This window comes from Nycticebus coucang, chromosome 9, assembly GCF_027406575.1.
Source record: "Nycticebus coucang isolate mNycCou1 chromosome 9, mNycCou1.pri, whole genome shotgun sequence".
NCBI lineage: Eukaryota > Metazoa > Chordata > Mammalia > Primates > Lorisidae > Nycticebus > Nycticebus coucang.
In genome coordinates, this window is record NC_069788.1 from 23,448,417 (window position 1) to 23,469,854 (window position 21,438).

The 21,438-nt window shown below is 41.4% G+C and overlaps 1 protein-coding gene across 14 annotated transcripts in view; it reads left to right on the forward strand.

Annotated features, from left to right (window-relative positions):
- Nucleotides 1–21,438, forward strand: part of DST (dystonin) — a 465,208-nt gene that overhangs the window by 59,945 nt on the left and 383,825 nt on the right. For 6 of the 14 annotated variants that reach the window (XM_053603771.1, XM_053603761.1, XM_053603774.1 and 3 more), the window contains exon 2: nucleotides 5,940–6,147. In XM_053603771.1, the coding sequence (XP_053459746.1) occupies nucleotides 5,970–6,147 (178 nt within the window). In that variant the 5' untranslated portion in view covers nucleotides 5,940–5,969. Of the gene's footprint in view, nucleotides 1–5,518; nucleotides 5,763–5,939; nucleotides 6,148–11,815; nucleotides 12,438–21,438 lie in introns of those variants that run through there. The other 8 variants (XM_053603769.1, XM_053603770.1, XM_053603772.1 and 5 more) reach the window with 5 other exon arrangements.

Sequence of the window (21,438 nt, forward strand, 5' to 3'; positions counted from 1 at the left end):
AGTGCCTCTGTAAGTGTTTATCAAAAAATGTTATGAGGAATTTCTTAGGTCAAAACTAAAATCATTGTGTCCTTGTAACCTGAAAATATTGATGTAAAGAATAGGCTTAGAACAAGCAACACTTTAAAAAACTGACAAAGACATCAATTTCCCCTCAATTTTTTTTTTTTTTTTTGTAGAGACAGAGTTTCACTTTATGGCCCTCGGTTGAGTGCCGTGGCCTCACACAGCTCACAGCAACCTCCAACTCCTGAGCTTAAGCGATTCTCTTGCCTCAGCCTCCCAAGTAGCTGGGACTACAGGCGCCTGCCACAATGCCTGGCTATTTTTTTTTTTTTTTTTGGTTGCATTGGCCGGGGCCAGGTTTGAACCCGCCACCCTCGGTATATGAGGCCGGCGCCTTACCGACTGAGCCACAGGCGCCACCCCTCCCCTCAATTTTTAATGACAAAAATATTCAGATTCACAGAAAAGTTCAAAGAGTAGACTAACGCACACATAGTGTCAGCTGTTGTTACATTTAATAATCCTTTTGGTTTTTATTGAAACAATCTTTTTTTTTTTTTTCCTTTTTGGTAGAGACAGAGTCTCACTTTATGGCCCTCGGTAGAGTGCCGTGGCCTCACACAGCTCACAGCAACCTCCAACTCCTGGGCTTAGGCGATTCTCCTGCCTCAGCCTCCCGAGTAGCTGGGACTACAGGCGCCTGCCACAACGCCCGGCTATTTTTTGGTTGCAGTTTGGCCGGGGCCGGGTTCGAACCCACCACCCTCGGTATATGGGGCCAGCGCCTTACGGACTGAGCCACAGGCGCCGCCCCTATTGAAACAATCTTGAAGTTTCCTCAGCCTCTATCTCCTGAAGATAGGGACACTTTCCTTCATAATCATAATACCATTGTTACACTTTAGAAAATTAACAATAGTTTCCTAATACCATGTAATAAATAGTCTATGCTCCATGTTCAGATTTTCCCAGTTGTCCCTGAAAATATCATTTTAGCTTAAAAAAAATAAACCAAATACAGAATGCAACCCAGGTTCATGCATTTATTGTTGTGCCACTGTTGTCTTTTTAAATCTAGAGAAGTCTGTCCTTTATGGGTGTGTCTGTTTTATGTCATTGACCTTTTTTTGAATTATCTAGGACACTTATCTTGTGGGATGCACCACAATTGGGATTTGTCTAACTGTTTCTTCATGTGCATTTAAAACTTTTTTGTAAATATTTTGAAATATACATACAGAAATGTGCATAAGTCTGTGTGTTTGTGGAAGTTTGCTTCCCAGGCTGTGGGGTTCTCCAAGACGAGCTATTTCACAAACCCTCATCTCTGTACTTGTTTCTCCATTGCCTGTGAAGAATGCTGAGTGCTAAGACCATTTCCTGGTGCTTTCCTACAGATCAGGGTGCTAAGGCTGGGCAGCTTCCAGTTTAGGCAATTCCATTGTACTTATCTATGATCCCCCACCGGGGTTTCAATTAAAGAAGTTATTGTTCAGTTCCCCTTCTAAAAATGTTGTATTATGTAATTGTCCTGGCTTTAGGAGATCTGAGTTTTTATACAAGGAGAATGAATGGCTATTAGGAAAGTCAGTTTAAACCTTCTGGTGATCTAATTCAGTTGTTAAAACTGCCTGAATAACTGTAGAAGACTGGACACAGCAGGCCCTTGAATAACTTTGTTTTGTTATAAGGTTAATTAGAAAAAAATTTATTCCTGGCCGGGCCGCTGCCTGTATGGAATCTGCATATTGTCCCCATGTCTGTGAGGGTTTTCTCTGGGTACTCCAGGACCTTCCCACATCCAAAGATATGTGTGGGTTACTTACTCATCACTGCCCCAGAATGAGTGAGTGTGTGTGTTTGTCTGTATGAGTGTGCATTTGCCTGCCATGGAATGGCATCCTGTCAAGGGTGGGTTCCCACCTTACGTCCTGAGTTGCCAGGACAGACTCTGGCTACTCTTGACCCTGAACTGGAATAAGCAGGTTGAAAAAAGAGTGAATGAATAAAGAAATTATTCTATAATAAAAATTTCTGAAGTCTACAAGAATCAAACAAATGCATGGCAATAAATGATGTGGTGAGAAAGCATCAGAGAGCCCGCCATATTGGGACTGTTTTTTGAAGTGTGTGGCGAGAGGAGATGCTGCTTACAGTTTTCACTTTGCAGACATTTGTTCCTTGATTTAACCCACTACCACAGGCTGTCACCCACTGATTCATCAAAAACTGAGTAATTATCTTACTTGCTTAATTTTCTTTAAGTGTAAGTATAGCTCGTGTTTATTTTAACGTTTAATAATAGAAATATTTTGGTTATTTTTGAGTTTGGGGATGTTTTTGTGAATAGAGATGTGACATAATTAACTCTTGTTTATATCAATGAGCCTAAGGTAAAACTGGTTTCCTTATTCATTGTTTCATTGTTTTGCTTAAAGTGGCAGTTTTCAAGAACCTATGGACAACGTTAAGTGAGGACTTACTATACAAGATTTTTTTGTTTGTTAAAACCTAGTGTTCTTTTGGTTGTAGAGATTTGACATCTGTCCAGAGGTGGCTCATGGACATTTATAAAAAAGGGTCCAACTGTTAAAAATATTATGACCTAGGCCAACCTTTTCTTCACTTCTATAATTACTCTGTTCCCTTTTGGGTGTACTTACTCCACAGTTTTTTCTTGTATCTCTTGTTCTCAACATACAAACAGCCAAATGGTGACGACAAATGATGGTGCAAATTGGGGTCTTAACCTGAGGTCAGTGGGTCAGTGAATACCATAAAATGATTTGGAGAGTTCGTGTGTATTTGCTCATGGAGAGAGAGGTTTCCATAGATTTCATTGACCTTTCAGGGCTGTCCATGAGCCCAGAACAGTTAAAAGCACTGGCTTACATAGTTACTTCTTCATAGAGTCTTTGATATTTTCTTTGACCTTTGACATAGTATTATTTTCTTTTTGACGATCTTTTTGTGCATTTGTGTTGGATTAAAACATTACATGGAATAGAATTAAATCTATTCATAATCTTGGTCATCACTCAAAGATAATCATTGTTTATGTATTGGTTTAGCTGTCTGCCTATCTATTTATCCATCCATCCATCCATTTACACATACACAGGCAAAGATTTTAAGGAATTGTTCTATAAGAATTCTTCCTTCTTTGCTCAATGTAGATCAACAACATTTTTGTTTAATTGTTACAGAGTAGCCCATGGTGTTGGGCTACTATGTATATATAATTTATTTAACCCATCTCTTATTGATGGACATAGTGTATTTGTATTTTCACGGGAGGCATAGTTAGGTTATAAGACTAGACTAATAGGAAGCTCGGGCTTCTTTGGCCATAGAAGCCATCTTTCTTTGTCCTACCTTTCCAAGCCCCACATCAAAGGTTAGGCTTTGGACTTTGGGTCAGAGAATATGTTTGCTTTTCCCAAGACAAAAGAACTCTCATGTTCTTCTTTAACCACCAAGCTAGTGACAGCTTTGGCAAATCATTTCAAGTCCATAAAGAATATAACATTTAAAAAAAAATAGGATTGATCCATTTCAAAGCAGTTTCATTTAAATCCATTCTCAATTTTCTGAGTTCGGTTGGGACTAATTTTGTATGGTTTACCTACCTTATATTTTTAAAAAGTATTTATGGAAATATTTGTGGAAACAATGTAATCATTTAAAACTCTGGAGTCCTGTACCCTGGGAAAGACTTTACCATATGTAAATGTGTATGATTTCTCTCACTGTGTGTCTGTGGGTGCGTGTGTGGTCTGTATTTTCCTGTGGTTTATTGCTAACAGAGGTGTTACTGATTGCCTTCTCTTCCTTTTGTCTCTTATCTATTTACCAATGACACTACCAGATTAGAGTGCACCAGTCAACACCCTTGGGTCCTGGGTGGTAACTGTTCCCATCTGGCTGCTGGTGATTAATGGTGTTTATTCATGGCATAAATCACATTTTGTTATTCAATCAGCTGAGACTCTGGCCATTAAAAAAATTTACTCTACAAAACTCAATAATCAGTAATTTTGGGAAAAGAGCAGTTCTTTAACAGTTATTCCACAAGTCAGTCTGTAAAGATAAATAATCAAATTACTATACTCAACAAAAATAGTTCAGGCAACAAGAAATATAATCTTACAGATAAAGAATGACCTTAAGTAAGGACAGGTAAGAAGCCACTTTCAGGAAGACACAGAGCAACCAAAGAAACCCAATACCCTTTTAAAAGTCCTTAAGAATGTCACCCTTTTTCACAGAGACAGCCAACAACAAAACCTCACAGAGGGCAAAATGAATTTTTGGAAAAGCATGGAAAATAAATTGGGTTGATAATCGCATGAGTCAGTGCCACTGACAACTCTCTGGCGTTTAGCCTCAGAAAATCAATGTTATGTACTTGTTAGCTTCAAGTTTACCTGTTAACCTTATTGCCACTAGGAAAACGTACAAAATCTAATAAATAAGGTAGCCAAGTGGATGAAATTTTCTGTAAAATGAAATGGAAAACTGCTTTTTGAGGAAGGGATGGGGCTAAGTCTTACATGCCTCACATGAGCCTTTGAAATGATGGTGTGGACAATGTGTAGCCATATCAGAAGTCCTGATTCAGTTATAGCTTATTTCACATGCCTTGGGATGTGGCTCACACGGCCTGTTTGTGCTGCAGTTCCCACTGCTTTTGTGAACAGCCCAGTGTTTTTTTTGCTCCGATTGGAGCACGCCTCACTGATTCCTGCCTGCAACTTGCCTCTTAGGAATCCGTGGCTGCAACTTACATTTCAGGAATTCAAGTTATACCAGTTTTGCATCTTCACCAAGAGCCTCAGCAAAGTGGAATTCTCAGTGGGAAAAGGAAGAGTTCCCTTTGATACTTTATTTGTAACCCTGTTCCTGGCAGGGACAGTCAGCATTCTTGTTTCATTAGTAAGTCAGGGGTTTTCTAAATAATCACGATCACAACCCCCCAAAAGAAGGAAGGAATAACATCTTGTGCATTTTCCTTCTCTGGAAGATATAACCCTTTTGTGATTTGGTCCCGCTCCCTGAAGTGAGGACTATCCTTCAGGCAGAGAGCTTTGGTAAACGCATGGTGTTCCTCATTTCACTGGGTAATGACCAGGAGCCCAGAAGAGCTCTGTTTCCTGTCGCTGTGCAGCATCATTCTCATTTACATTATTGGCAGCTGTTACTTTGCTAGAGGTTTAAATTATCTCGGGAACTCTAAACTGAGTTCAGATGTTTGTTTATTGGCGCTGCCCTCGGCTTCTGAAAACAGTCTTTTGTGTTCGCTCAGTCTTAAGAAAAGGCTCTTCTCAGAATCAGCCCTTCCTCCCTCCTTGCTCTTTTCTGGGAACCTGCTTCAGTCTTACGAAGAAAATGAAATAAAGCAGACAAGGGGCTCCAAACCGGTCAGAAAGGAGCCTCCAGCAGTGAGGCGGCTTGGAACGGAAAGGAGTTGGGACCCAACATCCTGCATTTGTGCTTTGTTTTTGAAACTTCGAGTTAGTTGCGTTAATGAATTAACCAGCAGTCTAGTGATGGGAAATGTTTCTCCTGTCCTGGTGGGGGAGCCAGATACTATAGATTTGTAACAGGAAGGCTGTTGATTCTGGCTTCATTGTTGGGCCAGTCATTTGTGAGCTGGTGGCCGGACCGCAGGCCACACACTTCTTCCGTGCAAATCTTCATGTACTGGAACTGCCTGGATATTGTTTCTATTATCAGAGATTGGCCAAGAAAAGATGGTGAGCCCTGGGTTTCATTATTTTTGTTTCTGCCTGTCTCCTCATCTCAAAGGCTGGTGCAGGATCCCGGAGCCGATTTTTTTTGGAAGGGGGGAGTGAAGAGGGAGGGTTGTTTAAATTGAAGAGCATGTGTGAGTGTTTTGCCGTTAATGTGTTTTTCTGTGGCATCCTCTGTAGAGTTCCGGGAACGCATCCTATCGCTGCTCTATGTCTTCCTCTGCGGATTTTTCTGACGAAGATGATTTCAGCCTGAAATCTGGCTCGGCATCCCCGGCTCCGGGAGACACCTTACCCTGGAATCTGCCTAAACATGAGAGATCAAAAAGAAAGATTCAAGGGGGCTCAGTGCTGGACCCCGCCGAGAGGGCAGTGCTTAGGATAGCAGGTAAGAGCATGGGGGAGAGGATGGCGCTGGGGACAAGAGTCACGGAAATTCACCCATCTGCTCCCTGGGGGCCATATCGGGAGCTGATGCTCTGGCTCAAGTGGGGGAGGAGGATGACCGTGTTTACTTTATGCCTTGTTTTACCGCTGGAGCGATTTGCCCTGCCTGCTGGTGACTAAGCTGTTTGGCCCTGCCTTCTGGTTGGATGCATCGATTGCTTTGAAATGCAAGGAAATATTTACAGACATCTACATTAAACTTCCCTATTTACATGCAGTAGCTACCACAACATCTGAAAGTATTAACTCCAGTGATTCCCGGTTTATTTGCTGGGGGCTGTTAGAAAGCAGTCTTCATTTTCATTTTTGCCCAGGGGCACTGAGCTACGCAGATTTAACTCAAGTAGATTCGTGATTCTTTGGTACCCAGAATTGCAATCATCTCCCAGTGACTTGGGAATGTGCTCTGTCATTTCTTTTGAAGTGTAGCATCTTTGTCAGCAGCGTGGCTATAGCAGCTTTCTCTACCTTGTTTAACCATCATGCGTCCCTGATTAATTCATTTATGGGAGGTGCTAATGTTTCTGTTCTGTGTTACCCGGTGTTCTCTTGCATTGGCTGTAAAAGCTGAACCAGAAGTGATGGCTTGTTTTACCCAGCTGAAAGATGAGAACGCTGTGGAAATCAGCCCTCCAACCCTGCGGTGCCCATGTGGTTTGTGTGTATGTGTATTGTGTAGGAGTTACTTCCTGGGGCAGTGGTTCTTACCTTTCTTACCTTCTCTCAGTAATTATGTTTTCCTTTTGGAAGTGGTAACAGGGCAGGCTGGAGTATGTCCTGGAGAACTCACTTGTAAAGGCGAAAGGCCAGGTGTTTTTTGAGTTGGTTTTTGCAGCCAGCAGTTCAGACCTCCTTTCCTTCCCCCCTTCCCCACTCTTAACTCTTGGGGTCCCCCTTCCACAGTCTCTTTTGCTTCCCACTATTAATGCAGAGTTGCCACTTTTTCTTCCTTCTAGGGGCTGGAGGGAATCAGTCTAACTTCTAGCCACGAAGGCAGCTGAGATCCTTCCTCGAATCCCCTAGCGGGCTTTTCTGATTAAGGAAAAAACAAGCAGGACCTAGCCAGCTATTCTCCAGTCAGGGTTTCTGGGGCAACAGCCTTGAACTTTTATGGCTTCTGTTGTGAGATGCTGGCTAGTCTCATCCAGGCCTTGGAGAAGGGAGGCTTGGATCCAGAAAGGGGAGGAGGGAGAACAGAGACTGTTTCAGAGCCAAGTGAGACAAGGGTAGCCTTGGACAGCCAGGCAGACCTGGCACTCCCCACCCTCTCTGCCCTCCTCGAGTACCGGAAAGTGTTTAGTCACTGAGGCCTGCCTGCTTGTTCTGTTGAGAACCCTCCCTCAGGCCTGAGGCTAAAGGAAGAGGACACTGCCCATACCCAGATGTTTGACTCAGCAGCAGGGGAAGATAGGTGAAAGAAGGTGTATGTGAGAAGCTGTTGGGGTCTGGGACATCAAGCAGGATGCCTGTGCTACCTATGCAGGGTAGAAGGTCTTCTGCCCTCAGAGGTTTCACAGTGGATATTCTGCTTTTGGTAGTGAAGGTTAGGTGAGGACAGAGTAGGTATTGTCAGGGGGAATGATATATAAATTGGGAAAGACTTCACCAGGCAGAAAGTCCTGCAAAGCTGGACCATCTGTTTATGCTACAGGTGGGGGAGGTCCAGGGGTTCTGATGGATGTCCTGTACCCACAGGTGCTGATGACATTAGCACACTGTGGGTTCCTTGAGAGCAGGGGCCATGTTTATTCCTGTTTATTATAAGGTGTTCACTAGTCTTGTGGGGATAGCTATAAGGTTGGTGGCCGTTGATGCACTCGAGACCCCAAAGTTACATATTTTTAAAATTACACTAATTTCTTCAAAAATGAAACAAAATGAAATAAATAAAACAGTATGGAAGTATGGTAATAGGTTGTTTGCTACAGAAATCATAAACAGTAATCATTGATGGAGGAAAGACTTGACTTGGGGGCCAGTTCACAAATAATCTGTTTTATTCATAAGGAAGCTAAATTATGAGATTCAGATAGATTATATGTTAACTTGACCACCTGACTACAGTGTGATGATAAAAGTACAGGTTAACTGGCTCGGCGTCCGTAGCACAGTGGTTAGGGCACCAGCCACATATACTGAGGCAGGTGGGTTCAAACCTGGCCCAGGCCTGCTAAACAACAATGACAACTGCCACAAGAACAACAAAAAATAGCTAGGTGTGTGGCGGGCACCTGTAGTCCCAGCTACTCAGAAGGCTGAGACAAGAGAATCGCTTAAGCCCAACAGTTTGAGGTTGCTGCGAACTGTGATGCACTCTACCTAGGGTGACATGGTGGGACTCTGTCTCAAAAAAAAAGGTACAGGTTAACTAAGAGAATTTAGTGCTATGGATAGTTCGACAGCATACTATTAAAATTTTGACTTTAATTTTATTATACGTTTTCAAACTCTCCCTGAAACTCATCCCATCTTTGAAACTCATCTCTTGTAAAAGATGGGGTGAGGTTCAGAAACAGTGTGAGGTTGTCTGTGATGTTCTTTACTTATTAATAGAAGAGCTGAAAGCTTACTATTTTTATTTGTGTTTAAGTTCATAAAAATAGAATTGATTGCATGAAAATGTCTATCGAGTCAAAAAGACTGCATGGTCTGTGGGATAATTTATCTGCATTTAACAAATACTTAACTGAGCTCCTGCAATCAGATAAAGACTAGCACAGAGTTCTCCTTTAAAAAGTCATAGTCTATTATGGATAAATACATGTGTTGTTAGACAATCACAATGTGGTGTGAGAGATTGATTGTAATGGCAATAAGCACTTAATATTAAAAGAACCCAGAGGAGAGTCTAATTAACTTGGGGGGATGAGGGAGGGTTGGGAGGGTCCTGAAAGCTTTCTGCGGAGGAAGTGCCGTCTGAGCTGAGATTTAAAGAACTTGATGGAATTAGGGTGAAAGGGAAGGCCACTTCAGAGATGGTACTCTAAGAACAAAGGTAGGGAGACTTGTTTAAATTAGACCTGCTGGTATTGTCTGTAGCTCAGCCTGGGGTTTGGGAGAGAATGACAGAAACTGTAAAGGTGCTTGTGCACAATACTGAGGGAGTTAGACTATTTATGCTGTAAGTGGTGGAAAACCACTGAAAGATTTTTAAGCTGTTTAGTGACGTAATTAGGTTTGCTTTCAGAAAGTCACATTAGTGCTGCTGTCACACATCTGACACTTCGTGTTTTAAAAAGTGCTTTTGCATTTACTGTAGTTTCATCATATTAAAATATAGCCTAGTTGTTCACTCCCTATCTCTCAGGGTCAGTGTGAGAATAAAAAGACAAAACGTAAGGACAGGGGCTTTGTAACATCCATTGTATAAATGGCTTATATGTATATACAATACAGATCTGCTGTTCCAAGCTACAAGATGTTGAAAGTTGGGTTTTTAATCATAAATTAACTTGGTTTGTCAGTGATAATGCTATTTTAAAATAAGGGTGTTTGTCCTATCTCAATACTTTGAAGTTGGAACTGAAGGATCAAAGCAGAGTCAGACTTTGAACTCAGGCACACTTGGATTTTAATTCTTGCTCTGTCTCTAACTAGTTGTGTTTATTTGGAAAATTTACTGAATTTTCTTAGCTCCAGTGTCTTTATCAAAGAATCATGGTTGTGAATGCAAAACATTTTGTAAAGTGGTTGGTGCATGTTTGTTCTTTTCTAAACACTTAACATGGTACCTGATTTAGGCCTTCCAAGAACCCTGTTAAGTAGGCACCATGATTTTCTCCATTTTTCAGTTCAGAATCTGCAGCTAGAGATTCCCATATAGGACTAGGAAGTAGTAGAGCTAGGATCTAAATTCAGGCAGTCTTAACTCCAGAGGTAAGACTGCTGGGCTTTTGGGGCTTCTTTGTAGAACATGCTATACAGCATATTGACACAATATTACCATTCCAAGAAATCATGGGGCAAAGGCTGTTTTTACAAACAACCTCAAATGCTGCCTCTGTTCATTTGCCTGGCTCCTTAAACAGATAAAAATCACCAAATGTGTGCCGACACTATTCATAAAACTGGGTGCTGCTATTGGGTGTCAGTGTCTGATGAAGACTCCAACTTGCCCTCAATGACCTTATTAATGCCAGGGAGACAAGACAGTTTTGAAAGACCTATGTTTATACGCATGTGGTCTATACATGGAATGACTCTTAGGGATCTCATTGCTAACCCTTTCTTTTCAGGTGTCCCATACGATACCTGTTTGCTACTTCTGGAACTGATGGGCACATAAATGCAAGAAAACGCTAGTGATATTAAAGACTTAGTGGGACAAGGGATCAAACTCAGATTATAAATTAGTGGTCAGAATAGAAGAGAGAGATGATCTGAGGAGGAGGTAAGTGTTCCAATTCTAACTCAAGTCAGTTTTTTTCAAGAGAAGCTCATTCTCCTCTAAACATTAATGAAAAAGTTCAGATTTCACAACACCCAGTGCTAAAAAAGAGAAGAAAAATTCACTGGGCAAAAAGTTCAGTATATATGATAAGAGGAAATAGGGAGGGAAGATTTGGACAAGAGGTAAAGTTGACACAGATCATGATAGTAGTAAAAGCAGCTAACTTAGAGCCCTTACTATTGCAGTTTATGAATTAGGCATTGTTATCTCTATAGATGAAGAGTCTCAGAAAGGATAATTAACTTGTTCATGTCACAGAGTTAGGGAAGAGCCAGGATTGCATCCTAGACAGCCTGACTTCTGTCATTATTCTTAAACATTCTTAAACATTCTTTGGGTACCAGCTAGTTCCTCCAATGGGCTCTTAAATTCACTCACTTTAGGATGTAAAACAGGTACACCAAATTTAAGGAAACTACCTATTTTACTCAATTTAATGGTTACTAGCACTGTGTGCAATGAATGATAGAGAGGAGGAGGGAGTTGACAGAGTAATATGGGGCTGTTGGGAACTGACAGGCCCGCCCAGGAGCAGAGCAGCAGATGCTCAGTCGGGCTCTTGGGGGCAGCAGGGAGGGACCGCGGGCTGGTCCTCCGGCAGCCACAGGAGGCCGGGTGCGCAGGCGCAGGCGTGGCCCGGCTGTCTGCCCTGATGCGCGAGGCCACCTGCAGAGGCCGCTCCGCCCCGTCCCCGGGTTGTCCCCTGGGCGAGGACCCCGTGCCCTCTCCGCCCTGTTCTGCCACTGAGTGACCTGAGTCCTCCTATGTAATAAGATGGGTTGAAAAAAGTATTTACAGCACTCCACCGGATCACCCCTTCCCTGGGGAGAAGCGCGGTCCCCTAAGCAGGGGCCGCGCACATCGGTGGCCACAATCTGCGGCTTTGTTTCCCAGGCACCTGTTGTGGGTCCCAAATAGAAAATTCGCCCGTGGGGATCCGGGGCCGGGCGGCCGGTGTCCGGGGGTGGGCGTCCTTGGCTGAGCGATCCACCGAGTGGGCGGGCCCGGGGAGGGGGCCCGGGGAGCGGCGGCTCTGCCTGGAAGGGAGGGGCCGGGCGGCGCCGAGGCCGGAGCCGCGCCAGCCTGGGCGCTGACCGCGCGCTCCTCCTCCCTCCGCCTCCCTCCCTCTCTCCGGGGGCGCGGGCGAGCGTCTGCAGCGCGGCGGCCAGGAAATGCCGCAGATGCGCCGCGCAGCATCCCGGGCGGAGGCAGCGCGCCGCTCCTCCCGCACCGCCCCTCCCGCACCGCCGCCGCCGCGGCCTCAGCCGGGCCCCGAGCAGGCGCCCCGTGCGGGGCCAGGACAGCGGCGGCGCCGGCCGCAGAGGGTCCGGACGCCCGCCGGCCCCCGCCCGCCCCCGCCGCGCCTCCAGCTCCACCGCGTGGCGCCGCGCTGCTTGTCACCGCCCCGGGTCTTGCGGAGATTTGCGGCTGCTGAAAGCCGAGAGGGACTCGGGCTCCGGGGAGCCGGGCGCCCACCGCGGCCCGCCAGGGGGCCTGGGCGTTTCCTCTGCCGGCCCCGCGCCGGCCGCCCCCTGGCGCCCCTGCTCTGCGTCTCCGCTCCAGCGCTCTGCCCCCGCCGGCTGCTCCTTCCTCTTTTCAGTTCCCAAGGCTGCGTCTTGCTGACTACGATACTGTCCTAGGGTTACGGGGAGAGGGGAATTGGCCAGTCATCGTTTAGATAAACTTCGGCATGGCGGGCTACCTCTCCCCTGCCGCTTACCTGTATGTGGAGGAGCAGGAATACCTCCAGGCCTACGAGGATGTCCTGGAGAGGTACAAAGGTACGTCTCCTCGCCGGGCTTGGCTCCGCACCAACCGCAGCCAACCGTTACCTTTTCTTAATCAGAGGCACCACTGCTTGGGCACAAGTAAACAGGTGTCTGGACCAGTCTTGGGAAGGATCACGTTCTTTCTGGATGGGATTCAGTACCCCTAATGCAGGGAGGGTGGTGGGGTAGGTGACGGTCCAGAGATGCCCTTCGATGGGCAATAGAGCGGGGCGTGGGGGGGGGGTTGGTTTCCAAGAAGTACATTGCGTTTTCTATGCTTTGTAAAAGCTCTTAAGCACTATGCATAATCATAATTCTTCCTGGGAGGGTGGATACCGATTAATTCTTCATGGGATTACTAAGGCATTGCTGCTCCTGCTTGGCACGGGGTATTGGTTAACCCTATAAAAAGGTTCTTACATGGACTCTGGCAATACCGAGAGCATCACTAAATCATTTTTCTTAAGATGATCGATCTTGTATGTGAAAAAAGTTTGTGATGTATTGTAAACATTATTTTATGGCATGATGGATGAAAGACTCTAGTGAGTTTGTTATAAATTTAAACATAGAGAAATAAATTTTGTGATGTTTTTCTGCCTATCCTTTATGTCAAGGAATTCTATGCCAGCTTGATGTTAATATTTAGTATTTACATTGACTTTATAGTTAAATACAATTTAAATGAAGTAGAAATCTGAAAAATAATAAAATGAAATAGAGATCGCACCTTTCCATCTTAAGAGTCTTTTGGTCTTGTGAAATATGTTTTAAGTGTATACAGTCTCTTTATTGTGGCTCCTACAACACTTGACACTGAAGGGTAGCTCCACTATTACATTATTTTTCACTATTATATTACTATAATAGTGAATAGTGGCCTATATTCACAGGTTGGATTCAGATGGTTTTGCATCCTTTGAATATTTGCTTTGGGTTCAGTAAATCAGTTTCTGTATATTGAATGGGATTATATGGTTAAAAAACATATATGGTTTTCTATAAGAAGAAAGTAGAAATACAAAATCTTGAACTGAATAATAAAATTCTAAATCTCCCCAAAGCTCAAAATTCATCCACAATTGTGCTTTATCTTTTTCTAGAATATGTTTTGTAACTTCTTGCAGTCTATGTAGAATTTTGTAAACAGCACATCAGAATTCCTTTGTGCCAAGGCTCTATTGTGTATAATACTGCCACTGAGCAAGTGCAATGATATTTTAGGTTAAAGCACATTTGTAGCCTGTGTGTGTGTAATATGCTCATGTTTACCTCCATCTTTCCATTTCCGGAATAAGGTTCTTAATTCATTGTCTCCCAAACTTTAAACATGAGAAATATTGCACTATGGACCAGTAATCCTTATTGAAGAAATAACATCTGTGCTCTATGAAGTTGGAAAGTAAAAGGTCTGAAAATTCTAATGTGTATGTGTTTTATACTTTTGAAAAAATTATAGCTGTATGAATATCTGTCACATCATGTTTTACCTAAGTAACATGTGATTTCAGGTGACTGAAAACAGATAAGTGCTGATTTGACTTGTCTTGAGAGAGCAGACATTGTTTAAAGCTTGTCTTTATTTGCTGTTGGAAATAAAAGGCAATTAAAGATCTGAGGGTCATTTTGCTTCTCATTTCACTTTAATCATAACCGAATGTTCAGTATTGCTCTTAAACATATACTTCTTCAAACCTACTGTCCAGATTTCACTGAAAAAGTGAGGGGAATTTCCCTTATTTCCTTTGTGATTTTGAAATGCTTAGTTCATCAGTTTGTGCTTGGCTTTATAGATGTTCTATGTTTCATTTAGTCTTGGAAAGGAAAGTAAGAGCGTTGGGCAGTATGTTACAAGAAGAGCTGGAGAACTGGAAAACTCATTGTTTTCTGATGTGTTTTGAAGCTAGTTATGATTTCCCATCAGTATCCAATATGATGACTTCACTCCAGTGCTTATTATCCTGATGACTTGCTGTGGGGACTGATCTAATCAGAAAAGAATTGTAGGCTTTGAATAGGGAGTGTCAGTTTGCTAAACTTTCAAAGTACCATTGCTCATTTTCTGAAATCATGCATTGTTCAGAACATTTTATGTTCTTATTTGAACTTAAGAGAGTCTGTTTCGATTTTTATTTCTGACAAAGTTCCTTGGTTACGGTGTGAGTTTGCATTCATCTAGAATATTATCAGGTTGCCAAGTTATCATATATCCCAGCTGTTGACTAGAGTAAGTGGTGGAGTCAGCTGGAACAAATTCAAAATCTGCCTGTTGTCAGAAATATGGAATAATTGGAGTCTATAATATGAGGGATTATGAATATTAGATTTAGAGGTTGCGAGTTTTGTTAGACCTACTCTTCAGACAGACTTGGAAGAACTTCAAACCAGGCTGTCGGTAGAAAAGCAAGAACAGTGGCAAGTTGAGCCCTCATTATGCTTGGTGTGGTCTATTCTTGTGTCTTGCTCTGGCCTTTTACATCTGAGCAAAAATAGGCAACTGTTTGCTGAATTAGAATAACACAAAGCTGTTTTCTACAGAGAAGGGTGCACTGTTCTGATTCATATTCTTGTCTTGTTACTTACGAAATATGAATATATTCAGGGCTGTCTGATGAAAAAGCATATAACTTCAGCTGATACCAAAATCAGGGTGAATAAATGCATTTATTTTTGAATAAAACATAATTCTGTATTATTCTTTATGCTAGAAATTGTCTGTCTCTATGGCTTTCTTTTACATTTGTAGTAAATTAGCCTGTGCATTTACCATGTAATGCAAAACATTTTTAGTAGCCTAGCTTAAAAGATACAGAATGATTTCTCTTGTCTTCTCAAGTCTAAGGAAATTAACCCATGTACTGTTATTATAAATGATTAAATTAATAAGCTGTCAGTTTAATCTATGAAATTCTGCTGTTTGAGTGTCATTGGTAGATTTTATTTTCCCAATATATTGTTACATTTTTTATGTGGAAAGTGAGGAAATGGGATGATTAATAAGAACTCAATATATTTTATTCTGTACAATTTAGATTTATTTTAAAATGTTAAGTTATTTTGATCCAACAAAATGGTGATTTTTCTGTTGATCTGGGAATTAATCCGTTGTCCCCAGACAACTATAATGAGTGTTACATTATCATTCTCTAAGAAAGCTAAATGGACAATTTTGTTACTTATCTGTACTATGACTATTATGTAGATAATAGGGAGTTTTCTCTGTTTTTCATATATACTTTGAGTAATTGCCTTAGTCCTTTCTCTCAGTAGGGTTATGTAATTCTGCTTACCTGCATAGTGACAAAAGGAAGTAAGACTACCATAGCTTTAATTTTCAGTTAAGTTTTATGGCCTTTTATAGATATGTGATGGTAAAAATCCTGTCATTTACCCTGTAAACTAACTCTGATACTCAGTTGGATTGAGGAGTTGAGTATAAAAGTTTCAGGGAATTTCTTCCCCTTGATGTAGTGATGATTTTACTCATTGGTTTTCAGCTGGCTTCCTGGATTCTGCAAAACCTTGATTTCAGATTTCATCTGTTCATGCTCTGTTCATGGCTTAATAGTGAGTTATGTAATAAGTGAACTTTAGCTGTGCTGAGTCATGATAATGTTATATTGTAGCTAGTTATAACACCATTTATCTGGTCCTTTTAAAATTTAATTAATTAATTAATTTTGTATCTTTTGAGACAGAGTTTCATTCTGTTGCCGTGGGTGGAGTGCCGTGGCATCATCACGTACCTCACTGCAACCTCAAACTCTTGGGCTTGAGCGATCCTCCTGCCTCAGCCTCCCGAGGAGCTGGGGCTACAGGCGTGTGCCCCTATGTCTCGCTAGTTTTTCTATTTTTTTAGTAGAGATGGGGTCTTGCTCTTGTTCAGTCTGGTGTTGAACTCCTGATCTCAAGCGCTCCACACACCTTGGCCTCCCAGAGTGCTAGGATTGTGGTGTGAGCTACCATGCCTGGCCCTCAGCCTTTTTCTACAAAAATGAAAGAAGCTTAATCTGGAGAGTGTTAGTTAAGATTGTGTTTAGCTATTTGTAACAGAAAACAGGTGATAAGGCTTAAGTAAATGACTCTTTACTTTTCTCAGGTACTGAGAAGTTCAGGGTAGCCAGACCAGGGTTATGGGGGAATCCGGTTTGCCAGAGGGGACCCAGACGCGCTGTTTCTGCTTAGCCACTTACAGTGTGTCATGTGGTTGTTTTGTGATCACAACATGGCTGTTCCTTTTCCAGCCATTGTGTCTTATTTCTAAGCAACAGCTGTTCTAGGGGCCACCCCTATCTCCAAACAGACTAGGAAATGTGGATTTTTAAGCTGGCTCCATTTAGTGCCCTGAACAAAATAAAAGTTCTGTTTGTAAAGAGTAAGGAAAGAATGACTACTTGTTTTGTAACCAGCCGTGTCTGGCACATGGAGGGTAAAATGTGCTGAAATTGGAAACTTAAAGTGTGGACACATGTTAATAACCATAGCACGATATATTTGCCTTCACTTTAGTTTAAGGGACTATCTTAGAGCTCTATGAAGTTTCTGAGGATTTTCAGAATGACATAATTGAATGGTTCACCCTCCCTCCCTCCCTCCTTTCCTTCCTTCCTGCCTGCCTTCTCCTTCCTTCCTTTCCCTTCCTTCCTCCCTCTCTCCCCTTTCTTCTCTCTCCCCTTTCTTCTTTTTTGATAGTCTCACTCTGTTACCCAGGCTAGAGTGCCTTCATAGCTCTCTGCAACCTCCAACTCCTGTGGTCAAGCCATCTTCTTGCCTTGGCCTCCCCGGCAGTTGGGACTACACAGATGTAACTAATCCATTCAGCTAATTTTTTTTTTTTTTTTTTTTAGGGAGAGGGTCTAGCTGTGTTGCCCAGGCTGGTCTTGAACTCCTGGCCTTGAGCAGTCCTCTCTCCTGGGCTTTCCACATCACTAGGGTTACAGGTGTGAGCCACTGCACCCAGACTGAATATTTTATCATGTTACAACATGAGTTTGAAAAGTAATTTCCAACAAATAATTAGGATTTAAGTTGACCGAAGAGCTTATTTATTGCCTCACAGCATAAAGTATCAGCTCAAGAATGTGAACAATCATTGGATATTGTTAGTGAATTTAACTTTGTATTTCCAATATACTGATGCTCTTTTTAGTTTCTTTTGTTCTGACCTAGAGTTATCTCAACATTTATTTAGTCAGTTTAATCAGAGACTTAAAAAAAAGTTTTATACTTTTTAGAAACTGAGTTTTTTTATTGGACAATGTGCATATTTTTTGTATCCACAACAGTTTAAGATAATGAATGTAAGAACAGGTGGGGAGAACAATTTATTTTCTTAATGTTATTTTGTAATCTGGCAAAGAAGTGCATGTTTTTCTGCTTTTGGGTCATGTATGCCTCAGGATCCTGGCTGTGTGAGGATTTGCAGTGTTCAACAAAAGTGACATCATGAAATTGGAGATTACGAAAACATTCAAACATGTAGAGGTGACAAAAAGATGGAATATCATGTGTTCATTTCTGTTTTAGTTCCACAGCTGTGTGCAACAATGTGTAAAATGTACCCAAAGCACCTGACTGTATAAACCCAAGGAACAAATTGAGAGAGAGAGACAATGATTTATAGTTCAGAATGTTAATTAGTCCATATTAATTAACAAGAAACTCAGAAGCTTCTGTTACATGCACGGGATGCTTTGAGAAAAAACAGGGAAGACTTCTGTGCCTATTGCTCAGCTCTTAGCAATTTAGGGATCACAGTCTACCTACTTCCAAAGAGGAATTTCTGGCAACTATTTGCTCATGAATGCCACTGTTTCTATAGGTGGGCAAACAGATCTTCTTCTTTCTTACCCTTTAATGCAATTTTATTTGCCATTACTTTCAACCCTACTTTCATCTCTCCTACTTCCTCTCAGAGGAAGCAAATAATTCTGCTTGGATTGAGAGTTGGAGAAAGCTTGTATTTAGAGTGAAATGGGATTTTACCCCGTGTGGAGGTAAAAAGTACCAGGGAGGAAAACTCAGTGAGGAGAAACTAGCCTGCCTGTTGCGTTTCACTGGCAGAACCACAGAATCCATTTTGAATATTTAGCTGAAGTGCACAGTAGCTTTTTAGGGATAAGAATGGATAGATTATAGGTTATAGGAAGATGGAAATGGATGAATGTTGAACCAGATTGAAAAGGTCTTAAATGCCATACCCAAGGCCCAGTTTGAGCTTTATTTGATAGGCAGGCAGGAGGGCTCCTGGTGATCTTAAGCAGGCTGTCAGATAGATTTTAAAGAGAGAACTGTGGCAGCAATGTGGAGGATTGGGTGGAAGGGAAGACTCTGGAGGCAGGGAGACGGGGCTACTGCAAAATCATGGTGGTTGAAATTTCAGAAATTGTCCAGATGGCTGACTGGTTTGTTCTGTATGTGGGAACGGGAAGGAATGCACCAATTTTGCTGTAGAAGTTATGTTCAAAGAAGGCTTGGTGTATTATGACTTGTTAAAAAAATTGTGTTATGTATTTATTAAAAAGGATGTTTTAAAAATTATATTAATCATTATTAGATCTTCCTTGATAGCTTAATAGAGTAAATGATATTTTGTTTGACTTTGGAGTACAGCAAGTAATGTGCCCTAGAAAACTAGATTGCTCTATTTACCGTTCAAATTCAAGATTCTAACTTTCTTTAGCGCTCTGTGATACCTTATCAGTCGTCTTGTTGGGAATCCTCCAAGCGTGATTAGTAGCATCTTACAGCAGTGGGTCTGTTTTCTTTTCTTTTTATTAAATCATAGCTGTGTACATAAATGCAAACATGGGGTACAATGTGCTGATTTTATATACAATTTGAAATATTTTCATCACACTGGTTAACATAGCCTTCATGGCATTTTCTTAGTTATTGTGTTAAGACATTTATATTCTACATTTACTAAGTTTCACATGTACCCTTGTAGGATGCATCATATGTGTGGTCCCAATAATTATCCTCCCCCCTCTTTCCTCTTTCCCCATATTCTTAGGCTATAATTGGGTTATAGTGGATCTGTTTTCTATAAGCAAATAATTGATTTCATGTTTTTAAAAGTAAAAATGTGCACAATGCAAGGGTATATTTCTAAACAACTAAGGGTAAACTGTAAATGTCTTACCACAAAAAATAATGAGGTGATGGTTATGTTAAGCAGTTTGATTTAAGCATTCCATATTGTGTATGAAATCATCACATTGTATCCCATAAAGGAATACAGTTATGATTTAATAATAATAAAAAAGTAAAATAGAATGACCTCGCGTTATGGAGGTAACCTCTTCCTCCCAAGCTCTCCCCTTTCCAACTGGTAACCCCCAATAGTGGAAAGTACAATAAAAGCACACACTGTTTCCAAAAAAAAAGTAAAAAAAGGCGGCTCCTGTAGCTCAGTGGTAATGGCGCCGGCCACATACACCGAGGCTGGTGGGTTTGAAGCTGTCCTGGACCTCCTAAAAAAGGATGACAACTGCAATAACAACAACAACAAAAGAGCCGGGTGTTGTGGCGGGTGCCTGTAATCTCAGCTACTTAAGAGGCTGAGGCAAGAGAATAGCTTAAGCCCAGGAGTTTGAGGCTGCTGTGAGCTGTGATGCTACGGCACTCTACACAGGACGACAGCTTGAGACTCTGCCTCAAAAAAAAAAAAAAAAGGTAAGAATAAATGATGAAAAAATATTAGTATATTTCAATAATTTTTTAAAATTTGAATTTATTTCATAAAGCCTCTTAATTAATTTTTTCTACACAAACTTCAACAAACATGTAGCTGTTTACCCAAGACGTTTAGTATTTTTATTTTCATTTAATATAAGTTCTCAGCCATCTTAGAATTTATGCATTGTCTTTAATTTTGAAATTAAAATTATAAAAATAGTAACTGCCATTTATATGCCTGAGGCATAGTGCTGGTATTGCATGTGAAAAAATGTGTGTGTATTACATATATATACACGTACATATATATAAAATATAGATATAAAATTCTAATTTATATAACTATCTCTACAATTATTACCCTTTTACAAAAGAGAAAATTGAGGATTAGAGAAGTTAATGTTTTAAAAAATCGTATTGCTGTAAATGGCAGCAATGGCATTTGAACATTAAGTGGATGTTTGTCATAAACTATGTGAGTGTCATTATATTGACTGAGAAATGCTGCAGAAATAGTTTTTATGAGAAAATGTTTATTAGGATTATGATTTTGATTAACATAAGAACTTTCTGAGGTATGTTAAATGGATGCATTAAATCTGAGTCAAGAGCTTAAATGTTTATAGAGATTATTACAATTCAGATATTAGATTTTGGATGTAGAACTGTCAGCTGTTTTATAGATTCTAATAATTAGATAGCCCTGAAAGGAAATGAATTTTTTTTTTTTTTTTTGTAGAGACAGTCTCACTTTATCGCCCTCAGTAGAGTGCCATGGTGTCACACAATTCACAGCAACCTCCAACTCCTGGGCTTAGGCGATTCTCTTGCCTTAGCCTCCCGAGTAGCTGGGACTACAGGCGCCCGCCACAACGCCTGGTTATTTTTTTGTTTTGCAGTTTGGCCGGGGCTGGGTTTGAACCCCCCCCCCCCCCGGCATATGGGGCCAGTGCCCTACTCGCTGAGCCACGGGCGCCGCCCAGGAAATAAAATTTTAATATGAGTATTTTTAGGGTATATTTAGGTTGAGGAAATTTGGAAAAGAATGAGGTTTTTATAAATGTCACCAATGAATGTGGCTGCTTTGATACATGCCTGAAATGTTTCCTGGAAAGAATTGTCAAAGGGAGTTGACAAAGTCTTGATTTTTCTCTAGTGGGTGAAAGTATTTCCCAGTGAATCCTGGTATTAAAGATATTATACAAAGATACTGTTGTCCCAGTGAATTAAAAACATGTCCTCAGATTCAGAGTTATGGTTCTCTGAGCTGTGAAGGCCAGTGTGACTATTTGTATTCTTGATTTTTGGCATAAAATAATACTACTTTGTGTTT